Source organism: Dendrobates tinctorius, unplaced genomic scaffold (genome assembly GCF_039654945.1).
Source record: "Dendrobates tinctorius isolate UK_male_01 unplaced genomic scaffold, ASM3965494v1 ptg000007l, whole genome shotgun sequence".
Classification (NCBI taxonomy): domain Eukaryota; kingdom Metazoa; phylum Chordata; class Amphibia; order Anura; family Dendrobatidae; genus Dendrobates; species Dendrobates tinctorius.
In genome coordinates, this window is record NW_027361675.1 from 39,128,023 (window position 1) to 39,141,121 (window position 13,099).

At 48.8% G+C, this 13,099-nt stretch overlaps 1 protein-coding gene across 3 annotated transcripts in view; it reads left to right on the forward strand.

Moving 5' to 3' along the window:
• The window catches only part of AP2B1 (adaptor related protein complex 2 subunit beta 1), a 134,174-nt gene that overhangs the window by 52,161 nt on the left and 68,914 nt on the right, over positions 1-13,099 (forward strand). For all 3 annotated transcript variants that reach the window (XM_073573646.1, XM_073573650.1, XM_073573655.1), the window contains exons 8-12: positions 713-833; positions 1,942-2,037; positions 2,162-2,277; positions 2,380-2,545; positions 10,577-10,675. In XM_073573646.1, the coding sequence (XP_073429747.1) occupies positions 713-833; positions 1,942-2,037; positions 2,162-2,277; positions 2,380-2,545; positions 10,577-10,675 (598 nt within the window). The remainder of the gene's footprint in view (positions 1-712; positions 834-1,941; positions 2,038-2,161; positions 2,278-2,379; positions 2,546-10,576; positions 10,676-13,099) is intronic.

The window sequence follows — 13,099 nt, forward strand, 5'->3', positions numbered from 1 at the left end:
AGAGCTCATCCAAAATGGCATGAAAACTGCAAAATTAGTTGCACAAAAAAGGTGACTTTTCAAAGCTTTTACAAAAGTGGCGTAAAAGCTTTGACAAATCAGCCCCACTGGTTTCATACACATGTAGTTGTGTCTATGGAAAAATGTCTTATTTTAGCCATTGTCCATTACAATGGACTGGTTTTCTAAGCCGAGCCACTGGATCTCGTTGAACAGCAGTTGTATTATGACTCAGATTTCATGTGGCCACTGGCTGTTTTTTAATGTTGACATTTTTACTAAAATGATTGGACTGAAGAAGGCTTATTTTTAATATAAAGTATATTTTCAGGAAAATGTATATTTCTTGTATGTGTTATATGGTGGCTAACTACAGATAGTAACTAGTATGCGCTGACACCTCATATTTCACCATTTTGTAATGAATACTTGACCGTAATCACAGGCTGCTGGGTGAACTTGAGACACCAAAAACCTAGAGGAAACAGTGTAGAAACTCGCCCCATTGACGAGGATTGGTAGCACCCAGTTTTATGTTGATCTCTACGATTCTAGGAGGAATAAATGAGGAACGGCTTTTGACAAATTAGACAGATGTATTTTAGCACCTATGAAAGGACCTCCATAAAATACATACGGTATATATATTGTTTTAATATGTGATAAACGGCGTGCAATATAAGGTTAATAATCACTTCTGTTTTGTTACCAGACCAGAGATCCTGAAGCAAGAAATTAAGGTGTTCTTTGTCAAATACAATGATCCAATTTATGTGAAACTGGAGAAGCTGGATATCATGATACGACTCGCCTCTCAGGCCAACATTGCTCAGGTTAGAGCCGCTGTGCTTGCTTTTTTTTTTTTTTTTTTTCTTTTTTCTTGCTGTAATACTTCCATTAGAGTCCACAATTTGCTAGAGATAAATTAAACGAGAAACCTCAATATCTGATCCCATTGGGAGTTTGTTCATGTGTCCGTATTTTATTCTTTTTTTTTCGAGAGTCGATTTTCTACAATTGTCTGTAGAGCCCCATGGTAATTAATGGCGCTCTGTAGGCTTAATCATCACTGTCCACTTTTGGTCTCCTATTCTAAATTCCCCATTGTATTCAGCGGAATTCCACGCAAACATGATAAAAGCATATAACCGCCATGCAGCTGTCCTCGGTGGGATTTGATCCCAGGACCCTAGTGCTGCCAAGAAACAGTGCTAACGATTGAACCACATCCTGCAGATCAGACTTGTCCATTCATGTGTATGGATCAGTGAAAAAACAAATGGCACTCTGTCGTCATTTTTGACTGTTTAATTGGTAGGAGTAGCTTGGAAATGTATTTGTGTTCCATACAAGAAAAACAGATGCCACACTCATGGTAAAACAGCCACATGGACCAAAAACTGATAGAAATTGCATCCAGTACTTATGGAAAATGGTCCGTCATACGGAACAAAAAAGTATGAATGGGGTCTAATGCGGAGTCCATTTGCCAGTTTACACCAAAGCTGTGCATTAAAACAACCTATTAAGATCACTTTCCTCGAAACATGATGAAATGTACGGTATATATACCAAATTTCCTGCACATCTCAGTCTTAAGAGTGCGGCATGTCCTCTACAAGGACTTACAGATTGAGCTGGTCTCAACAATTTTCCATGATGTCCACAGTCAGTGTTTGTAGGCTTTGCCTAGCAGATCAGTACCTGGCATTGCAGAGTAACAAGTGTCTAATTGCCCACCACCATGTCTGGCAGCCCCTTATATAGGCTTTTATAAAGATGAGATATTCTGACAGCTTGTAGAATGATTGTGTTGCTAGGTGTTAAAATCATGACTAAAACCTTATTTAGATGACCAAGTCATTGCTGGAGTGACTATATGTGAGTTATAACAGTATTACATATTGGAATAAACCCTGTTTTCTTTTTCCTTCTCTGCAGGTCTTGGCTGAATTGAAAGAATATGCTACTGAAGTGGATGTTGATTTTGTAAGGAAAGCAGTTCGTGCCATTGGAAGATGCGCCATCAAAGTTGAAGTGCGTCATTTTTTTTTTACTGCATGCATTAATCCTTTCCCCCTGTTCTTGTATAGCCTGTGTCCTGCTATAAAGAATGCAATAAATGGTAATGCACTAGTAACATCGTGAATCTTCCTTACAGCAATCTGCAGAACGTTGTGTAAGCACCCTCCTCGACCTCATTCAGACCAAAGTCAACTATGTGGTTCAAGAAGCTATCGTCGTTATCCGAGACATCTTCCGCAAGTACCCCAACAAGTATGTCAGTGGTTGTGAGTTTATAGATGTATGGCTGGTTTGCCATAAGTGAAGCCTGTCTATGAAGATGTAATCATGTGTCTCCCTGTACGTGTGTGACAGGTATGAGAGCATCATTGCCACTTTATGTGAGAACTTGGATTCCTTAGATGAGCCTGATGCCCGGGCAGCCATGATCTGGATTGTAGGAGAGTATGCAGAGCGCATAGATAATGCTGATGAGTTGCTGGAGAGCTTTTTGGAAGGATTCCATGATGAAAGCACACAGGTAGGATGTCCATGGGCACAAATCCAAACTACTAGATGGCACTCCAGAATAAATAGAATATACCCTGTATTTGTTGCCATCTTTTTACCAGCACTTGCTGATTACTGTCATAAAGAGCTGTCTTACACCACGTGCCCATACTAGGAAGCACCGGTCTGAATCTTGTTCATTTAGGCACTGTTCATATGTTCAGGTTTTAAATACACTAGATAGGGACTGCTTCATTAAGGGTTACCTTGACGAGGTGGAGTAGCTTGGTATACATTTTTTTTTTTTTTTTTTGCAAAAAACCGTATCGACTAAATACCCTGTATTTGTTGCCATCTTTTTACCAGCACTTGCTGATTACTGTCATATTTGTTACTGCAGGGTATTTCTGCACATTTGTCATTCTGTGTTTTCTTTTTGTGTTTCAGTCAGTGGGAGGTGTGAACACTGTCCGACTGACTTGTTAACATTTGTGCATGTCACATGTGTTTTTAATCCCTTTTTTCCTTGCTTATGCATGGTTTGAGAGACCCCACCCCTCTTGTGTGACATGCACATAAAGAGCTGTCTTACACCACATGCCCATACTAGGAAGCGCCTGTCTGAATCCTGTTCATTTAGACACTGTTCATATGTTCAGGTTTTAAATACATTAGATAGGGACTGCTCCATTAAGGGTTACCTTGACGAGTTGGAGTAGCTTGGTATACATTTTTTTTTTTGCAAAAAAACGTATCGACTAAATACCCTGTATTTGTTGCCATCTTTTTACCAGCACTTGCTGATTACTGTCATATTTGAACTGCAGGGTATTTCTGCACATTTGTCATTCTGTGTTTTCTTTTTGTGTAATAGTCCAGACAAGAATGAATAAGAGAAACAGTAAGAGTTTTCTCTATCGTTTCATTGGGGGACACAGAGACCATGGGTGTATGCTGCTGCCACTAGGAGGCTGACACTATGCACAAAAAAAGTTAGCTCCTCCTCCGCAGTGTACACCCCACCGACCAGCAGGAGATTCCTCAGTTTAGCTTAGTGTCAGTAGGAGGTGGACACGGGTCTTTCATTAGACCCATATCTACCTCGATGTGCGTCGTTCCTTTTCAGGTTTCCGGAGGGATACAGTGTGAGAAGTCACAACTGTACTCCCACAAAGAGGCTATGAGTACGGCGTGTACTGCCACCCCGTATCCTCATAGCTCTCCGTGCGGACCAGTAACTCAGCGCAGATGTGTGCCAGCGACGGATGGTCCTTGCCAAATGCCTCCCACCCACTCGCCCACCAGAGCCTGTCGGTCGGAAGAGGCGCAGACACGGGTAAGATTAACAGACAGCGTTGGATAAGAAGGTACCTTTATTGGAGTAGAGGAGAGGATACATTGGAGCGGCACCGAGGCAGCGCTGCAGAATGCGGCCCGCGCCTTCTGACGGCCTTGTCTCCCCCCCCGCCTCCCCCCCCCCCCCCCCCCCGCTTGTATTCATCGGGGGCTTCATCTTACAGTGCGGTTCTGGCGGCATCTTCCTTGTGTGTGGCCGCGGCAGCGTTGCGGCACTTCCGCGCCACCCATTGCTGACAGGCGGCCGCCGTCTCTAATTTAGTCCCCGACTTCATTTTAGGCCTTCGCGGCCACGCCCCCCGCCCACTCATAGGCCGGCTGCGCTCCCGCCCGTTCCTAGGCCCTCCCACCGCCTCTCTTGGCCTGTGGCTGGGTAAGGGGGGCGGTTTCCTTTAGTTCAGTTGGCTAACTCCGCCCTTCTTCTTGGCCCTCCTGAACCGCGTTTTTTCCTCCACCTCAGGCTGCCGCCATCTTTGCAGCCTGTCAGCCGGAGACGATAGACGGATGTCAGCTATCCCCTGCTGGGGTCCTGCAATTTTCACAAGCCTGGTACAGCGCTTTGGGGGACACCGGACCGTGAGTAGTTCTGCAACTGCAGACTGACACCCTCCTCTGCCTTTCTGTCCCCCAACCTTCCGGCATTTCTTCAGGGTCCTTCTGTTCCTTCTTTATGTCTAACTCTAAGTCTGAGCGTAGCCGGCCGCCGGCCCCCACAGGCACTCTAGTCCAGTTCTTCGTATGCTCCTCTTGCAATTGCAAACTTCCCTCAGGTCAGCCTACTCCCCTTTGCCTGGACTGCAGCAATCCCATTCAGCATGACCCCGTTCAGGAGCCATCTATTGTGCCACGTGAAAGCAAATCCCCCATCCCTGGCTGGGCCTCATCTCTTTCACAATCTGTGGCAGACCTCACCAGAGTGTCTCAGTCCCTAGTGGCCGTTCTTGATAAGTTGCCCCTGGACACTTCTGCAGTGTCCAGCAGGTCGCAAGACATTCCATCTGAGCCAGCCAGCAGAAGCCGCAAAAGACCCAGGCAGGATCTCCGGCCAGAATCCTCTCCTGGCCTCACATCCCCACATAGTCCTTCCCAGCAGTCACCCCCCCGTGCCTCCTCACCCGAGTCAGGTGAAGCATTTTCGGACGTGTCATCCGAAGGGTTTTTAGAGCAGGATTCGGACCAGGACGCGGACATGAAGGTTACAGTACAGAACCTCATAGACTCCCCTGCAAAATCCTCGGATCAGGAGGTTTCGTTCAGACTGGCAGAAACACCTTCCAGGGTTTTCGCCTCCCACTCTGAGTTTGGCAAGGTTCTTACCAGGGAAAGAGAAAATCCGACCAGGCGCTTTCAAAGAGGGAAGCGCCTCGGCGTGCTGTATCAGTTTGCCAAAGAGCTCACCGACAACTGGTCTGCTTCCCCCTCGGTAGACGCACCCGTGTCCAGACTTTCTAACAACACGGTCCTCCCGATTTCAGGTGTGGCGTCGCTAAAAGATTCTAATGATAGAATTATAGAATCTTTAGCAAAGTCAGCATTTGAAGCGGCTGCAGCAGTGCTAAGCCCAGCCTTCGCTTCATCTTGGGTAGCGAAGGCCATAGCCACTTGGGCAGAGGATCCTCCGCAAGGGCATCCTAGATAAGGCCCAACCAGAGCATTTGGCTGATCTGGCCAACCAGATCTCCCATGCAGGGGATTATCTGCTCTCTGCCTCCTTGGATGCCGCGTCCTGCACAGTTCAGGCGTCAAGCAACATGGTGACAGTCCGACGTACAATTTGGCTCAAGCTTGGCAGGCGGATTTGTCTTCAAAAAAGTCCCTTACCAATCTGCCTTTTCAGGGAGCGCGTTTCTTCGGATCCCAGCTGGAACAGATTATTAAGGACGCCACTGGGGGCATGAGTTCCCTCCTCCCTCAGTCCAAGCCTCGCAGACCTCCGCTAAGACGTCAGTTTCGGCCCTTTCGGTCTTTCCGCCGCTTCAATATGGCAGAGAACTTCTCTAACCAACAGAGACCGCAGGCACGCCAGGATAGGAAGAAGGTGTCTTTCAGACCCACTCCTTCCTGGCGATCTCACTCCTCCCAGGGCAGATCCTCCAGGTCCAGATCTGGACGGTCCACATCAGCATGACTATCAACGAACCCCCGGGGGTCCTTCCCAATTAGGAGGTCGACTCCTTTTCTTCAGAGACGTCTGGCTTGCCTCAGTAGAGGACGCTTGGGTCAGGGAAGTTGTATCATCAGGATACAGGATAGAGTTCATTTCTCGTCCTCGGGATCGTTTCTTCGAGTCCCGACCTCCATCGGATCCTGCCTTAGTTCTGGTGTTCTTTGCGTCCATCGCCTCTCTCCTCAATTCCGGAGTGATTGTGCCTGTTCCCGAATCAGAACGTTTCACAGGATTTTATTCAAACCTGTTTGTGGTACCGAAAAAAGGCGGGACAGTTCGCCCCATCTTGGACCTCAAGTTACTCAACAAGAGAGTCCGACTGCGTAATTTCCGAATGGAGTCTCTTCGGTCGGTAATCGCTTCCATGGAGATGCAGGAGTTCATGTGTTCAATAGACATTCAAGATGCCTATCTACATGTTCCCATATTCTCCGGGCATCAGAAATTCCTGCGTTTCGCGATTCGCCAGGAACATTACCAGTGCGATGCACTGCCGTTCGGTCTCGCAACCGCACCCAGAGTATTTACAAAGATCATGGCGGCGTTGATGGTCTTGTTGAGAATCAGAGGTCTCGTTCTCTTTCCGTACTTCGACGACATTCTGATCAAAGCTCCATCCTTTCATCAAGCTCGCCAAAGTCTTACCATCGTCCTCGGCACCCTGTCCAATTTCGGGTGGCTCATCAACAAAAGTCCTGTCTTGTCCCGACACAACGTCTTGTGTTTCTGGGTCTATTGTTCGACACTCGACGATCGAGGGTGTTTCTCCCACAAGAGAAAATTGGCTCCCTGCAGCGGGATGTACGATCGTTGCAGATCATACGACTTCCATCTCTCCGAACAACCATGAAAGTCCTGGGAAAGATGGTGGCGGCGACAGAGGTGGTTCCCTTTTCCCAATTTCACTCCAGACCTCTCCAACATGCCATCCTGTCTCGGTGGAACAGGTCTGTCCTTTTCCTGGGTCACCCATTTCGCCTTTCATACCGGGTAAAGCAGTCCCTCAATTGGTGGCTGACGTCTCCTCTCGTCTCCCTAGGACGGTCATTCCTTCCCATTCACTGGAAGATTGTGACAACGGATGCCAGCCTCCTCGGCTGGGGGGCAGTGTTCCGCGATCATACTGTTCAGGGACGATGGTTGACTCAGGAGTCAGCCCTGCCAATCAACGTCCTCGATATACGAGCGATTTATCTGTCTCTCGTTCACTGGGAGAGACTTCTCAAGGGCCTGCCTATCCGGATTCAGACAGACAATGCCACAGCAGTGGCATATGTCAACCGCCAGGGGGGGACACGGAGCGTCTTAGCCCTGGCAGAAGTGTCCAAGATTCTTCATTGGGCAGAGGTTTCAGTCCCGGCAATATCCGCGGTGCACATTCCCGGCGTGGACAACTGGGCCGCCGATTTTCTCAGCCGTGAGGGTCTCGCGGCGGGAGAATGGTCCCTACATCCGGAGGTATTTCTTCAGCTTTGCCGTTGTTGGGGAACCCCGGACGTAGATCTGCTAGCTTCTCGCCTCAACAGGAAAGTCCCACAGTTTGTATCCAGGGCTCGAGATCCTCTTGCAGTGGGTGCCGACGCTCTGGCCATTCCTTGGTCGCAGTTCAAGCTCCCCTACCTGTTCCCTCCCCTGCCTCTTCTTCCCAGGCTGTTGAAGAAGATCAAGGTGGAAGGAATTCCAGTCATCCTCATCGCCCCGAATTGGCCCAGAAGGTCTTGGTTCGCGGACATCGTCAACCTTCTCGCGGACGCCCCCTGGAAGCTTCCAGACAGGGCAGATCTACTGTCTCAAGGTCCGATTTGCCATCCCAATTCTCGGCCGCTCAATCTAACGACGTGGCTGTTGAGACCGAGGTTTTGAAACGATCAGGCTTTTCGGATCAAGTTATTCATACCATGATCCGGGCCAGAAAGCCATCGTCTTCCAAAATTTATTACCGTACTTGGAAAGCCTATTTCACTTGGTGCGAAGCCAACGACATTCCACCCATGCGTTTCTCGCTCCCTTCTGTCCTAGCATTTCTTCAGGCAGGGTTTGATGCAGGCCTCGCCCTCAGCTCTTTAAACGGTCAAGTTTCGGCGCTGTCCATTTTATTCCAGAAGACCTTGGCCTCTCGTCCGCAGGTCAAAACCTTCCTTCAAGGAGTGGCTCATACGGCTCCTCTGTACCGAGCGCCCGTAGATCCTTGGGATCTTAACCTGGTTCTCGAGGTCCTGCAAGGTCCTCCCTTTGAACCTCTCAGGGAGATTTCCCTATCTCTCCTTTCATGGAAAGTAGCCTTCCTAGTAGCCATCACCTCCATCCGGCGTGTGTCGGAATTGGCAGCACTCTCTTGCCGCTCTCCTTTCTTGGTACTCCACCAGGACAAGGTAGTTCTGCGGCCTCCGCCCTCTTTCCTTCCTAAAGTGGTGTCCACTTTCCACCTGAATGAGGATATTGTTCTCCCGTCCTTTCGTCCGGGTCCAACTCGCCCTCGGGAGCGCTCCTTGAACAAGCTGGACTTGGTCAGTTCGATGAAGGTCTACCTAGCTAGGACAACTCCTTTTGCGGAAGACAGACTCTCTCTTCATCATTCCAGATGGGGCGCGGAAAGGTCAGCCGGCCTCCAAAGCTACTATTGCTCGCTGGATCAGATCGACAATTTTGGAAGCCTACCGGGTCACACATCGTTTGGCCCCTCCGGGAATTAGAGCTCACTCTACCGGGCAGTTGGTTCCTCCTGGGCGGTGCGATACAGAGCTTCCGCGCTGCAGCTTTGCAAAGCTGCAACCTGGTCATCGGTTCACACGTTTGTGAAATTCTACAAGGTCCACACCTACGTTTCGGCGGATGCCAGCCTAGGTAGAAGAATCCTGCAGGCAGCGGTGGTGAGTCCGCTGGCCTGATGGAAGTTTGTTCTCCCTCCCCAGGGACTGCTTTGGGACGTCCCATGGTCTCTGTGTCCCCCAATGAAGCGATAGCGAAAACAGGATTTTTGGGTTGCTTACCGTAAAATCTGTTTCTCGGAGCCTTCATTGGGGGACACAGCACCCTCCCATGTTCTACAACTCCTGTTCTTATGGTTGTTAGTTATTTACAGTTGAGTTGTCTGTTCTGTTTCAGTCTATTCTGTTACTTCTCCTACTGCTTTCTCACTAACTGAGGAATCTCCTGCTGGTCGGTGGGGTGTACACTGCGGAGGAGGAGCTAACCTTTTTTTGTGCATAGTGTCAGCCTCCTAGTGGCAGCAGCATACACCCATGGTCTCTGTGTCCCCCAATGAAGGCTCCGAGAAACAGATTTTACGGTAAGCAACCCAAAAATCCTATTTTTGCGGAGTCAAAAGTAAGAAAAGGACGAATTCTAGAAATGTTTTTGAGGTGCCGATAAGGCTAGTTTCACACTAGCGTTTCACTGACCCGCGTCAGTCTGCACACGGTGCGTTTGGTGCAGGTTGGCGCACCGTCAAAAGGACGCATGCGCCGGCAAAAGCATACCTGCGCACGGTCTGCGTACCCAATGCTAAAGATGGGGTACGCAGGTCGCATGCAGCGTCATGCGCCCATAGGCGGAGCTAACAGGAGGAGGCGCGTCAGGGGCGGAGCTTAGAGGCGGCCGTGTGCAGACCGATGCAGGTCAGTGAAACGCTAGTATGAAACTAGCCTAACAAGAGTGAGCCAGTGATCGGATGTGGGGGGCGAATGAAAGCTCGGAGTCAAGTATGACCCCAACACAGCGGGCATGTTGCTGGGGTGTAATTGTGGAACCACACACAGAAATGGCAATGTCGGGCATAGGTACATTAGTAGAGGGAGGAAACACAAGGCGTTCAGTGTTTGACAGGTTAAGTTTCAGATATAGTGAGGACATGATGTTAGACACAGCGTTTAGACAATTGCTGGTGTTTTCTAAGAAGGCTGGCGTGATGTCAGGAGAAGAAGCATATAATTGGGTATCATCAGCATAGAGATGGTACTGGAAACCAAATCTACTGATTGTTTGATCAGTAGGGTCAGTGTACAAGGAAAAGAGGAGGGGGCCTAGAACCGATCCTTGAGGAACCCCAACAGTAAGGGGAAGATGAGGAGGAGGAGCCAGCAAAAGATACAGTAAAGGAGCGGTCAGAGAGATAGGAGGAGAACCAGGCGAGAACGGTGTCCTTGAGGCCAATGGAGCGGACCATAGTGAGGAGGAGCTGATGATCCACAGTGTCGAATGCTGCAGAGAGATCCAAGAGAATTAGCATGGAGTAATGACCATTAGATTTAGCTGTTAGTAAGGAAGAATAGAGTTTGTTTCTTCCCAGCAGCCGTGCTTTCAGTGCAGCAGACGCAGGGCTTTAGAACGCTTTTATACTACAGATTAACCCATATCTTCAGGTAGATGGCTCTTTAGGACATGACTCAGTTCCCTTTTAATCTCTTTATTAAGACGTAGTGAACACTTTTTTTTTTCCATATATATGTGATCTTTGTTGTATTTAGGATATTGGGGTGACTGAGAATTTCATATAAGGTCAGGAATATTTTAAGTAGCTTTTCTACATGTTTCCCTTAGGTGCAACTGACTCTTCTGACTGCCATTGTTAAACTGTTTTTGAAGAAGCCATCTGAGACCCAAGAGCTGGTCCAACAAGTCCTGAGCCTTGCTACACAGGTATGACTTCTTTTTTTTTTTTTAAACTGTTTATTTTTATTATCTGAAAAAGTTTTTTTGTTTTTAAAAACATAAACACGAAAGGTTACATTTCAAGAAAAAGAGAAAAGGAAAAAATTTCCCTCCTCTCTTCCATCAAATTTGACACAACTTTTAGACAGGGGTGAGACGTAGGGAAAGATAGGGAAGGGTATGAAGGAGTATTTGACACATTTTGCATACAGCTCAGCATATCAAAATATATACACAGGTATGACTTCTAAATAAACACATTTATCCTTTATATTCTCTAAGATTTAATGCATTCAAACTGCTATAGATAATTTTCCAAGATTCTATGTCCTGTGTTGTTAAACATAGTATGCCAGTCATATTTTCCTTGTGTTTTCCTGCTGATGTAACTTTTTTGTCCATTAGACCATAGCTATATGGTTACTGTATGTTAGCCGTATTGCCTGCCTTTAGTCTGAATTAGTTTCATTTGAGTTTGAGGTGTTTCCGTTGTCCGTTTGCGTTACACTACAGATCTGCTTTTGAAATTATTTTTCCGGCATAGTTGCCTTACTGCGCCCTCTGTGGATCTGGAGGTCTGCGCAGGCTCTGCCAACAGTGTCCACTCTCCTGAAGTCACAAGACTGCTGTAGCCGTCACGTTGCTATAAGTGCTTCTCTGGATCTTTCTCGGAGGATGCGCTATTCTAGTTACCTTACCGTTGCAGCCAGTCACTGGCTGCAGCGGTTCAATGACTTTTGAATGGAGCAGATACCATTCCAGAGCCGCCTGTGCTGGATCGGCGTGAACTCTTGAAGCAATGTATACTTCTGTTTATTATTCTGTTTATTATTCATCTATCCAAGCCTGAAAAAAATAGTTCAAAGAAGAAAAGCTAGGAAAAGGAAATCCATTTTCTAAAACAGAGAAAGCTTTTTTTTTTTTTTTTTTTTCTTCAATTCTTTTAGGAGCAAGCAATTATTCTTTCCAGGACGTCCACCTGACAGCACCATGGAGGACGTCCTCCTCCTCCTTACAGGGACAGGAAAGCACACGAGAGGTTAAAAGGCCCCGTCCCACCCCTTTCCCTCAGTGTCTTTCCTGTCCCTGCACGGAGGGACATACGAGAGGAGCAGGAAGCTTACCGGAGGGCGCAGGGGGATCGGGCGGCCGGTCCAATCCTTCCCCCTGTCAGGATGCCCAGGGCCGACACTTCCCGGTGGGGAGTCCCTCTGCCCCAAAGCCAGGAAGCCGGATGGGCGCCGCCATTGCAGGATGCTCGGTGGGCGGGGCTTCAGAGCAGGAAGCGGAAGTGGCCGGCGCGCGGCGATGACGTCACGCGCCGATTTGAAAACAGCGCGCCAGCAGCCTGGGCACGCTAGAAGCTCAGTGCACGCCAGCAGCTCACCGCACGCCAGCAGTTCGCCGCACGCAACAACTGCTTCAGTGGTATGGACCCAGAGGCGCCAGCCGACAGAGGGGTAAGTGCGCCTGGCGCAATCCAACCCCCACACGGCCTTCCCCGCAGCCCAGGACAACTGACCCGACTATCCCTGTTCTGTATCGTACAGGAGAAGGGTGCCCCAGCCCCCTCGACAGAGGGTAAGGATTCGGTAAAGGCCACATCTAAGTCTGTCAGATGCCCGGTTTGCAGGGTAAAGCTGCCAGACAACTATACCAAGACTCTGCAGACCCTGCACTTCAAGGGTCGTAAGAGACGAGCAGCCGTCCCTCCTTGCCGAGATGCGATCCTTGATTCGGGAGGAAGTACAGGCCGCCAGATCCAGTCTCTCACGGCAGCAGTCCCCTAGTTCGGGGCAAAGCCGGAAGCGGGCGAGGTGGGAGATGGAGCTAGCCTCGGAGACCAGCTCGCCTGAGGGGTCAGACCCCCGGGACTCGGATCCCGAGGAGGGGGAGATCCCGACTGACAGGAGGGACCAAGGCAGGAAATACCTGTTTAAGTTAGAGGACACCGAGGACTTGGTGCAGACGGTAAGGAACACCATGCAGATAGAGGATGTTCCAAAACCGCAGTCCCGACAGGACCTGATGTTTGGGGGACTGGTCGCTCGGAAACAAACTGTGTTCCCCGTAAGCGAACACATTAAGACAATGGTCCTAGAAGAATGGAAAGAGGCAGAACGGCGACTCGTACTGTCTCGGGACTTTAAGAGCCGACTGCCCTTTGACCCAGAGGAAACACAATTGTGGGAGGAAATTCCTAAAATCGATGTTCCTGTAGCTAGGGTGACCAAAAAAACCGCCATCCCCTTCGAGGTCTCATCAAGTCTCAGAGACCCGATGGACCGGAAGGCGGATATTCTATTAAAGAGAACATGGGAATCGGCAGCTGCCCTTACTAAGGTTAACATAGCAGCCACCTCAGTGGCCAGGTCCATGTTCCTATGGGTGGGGCAGTTGGAAGAGCATTTA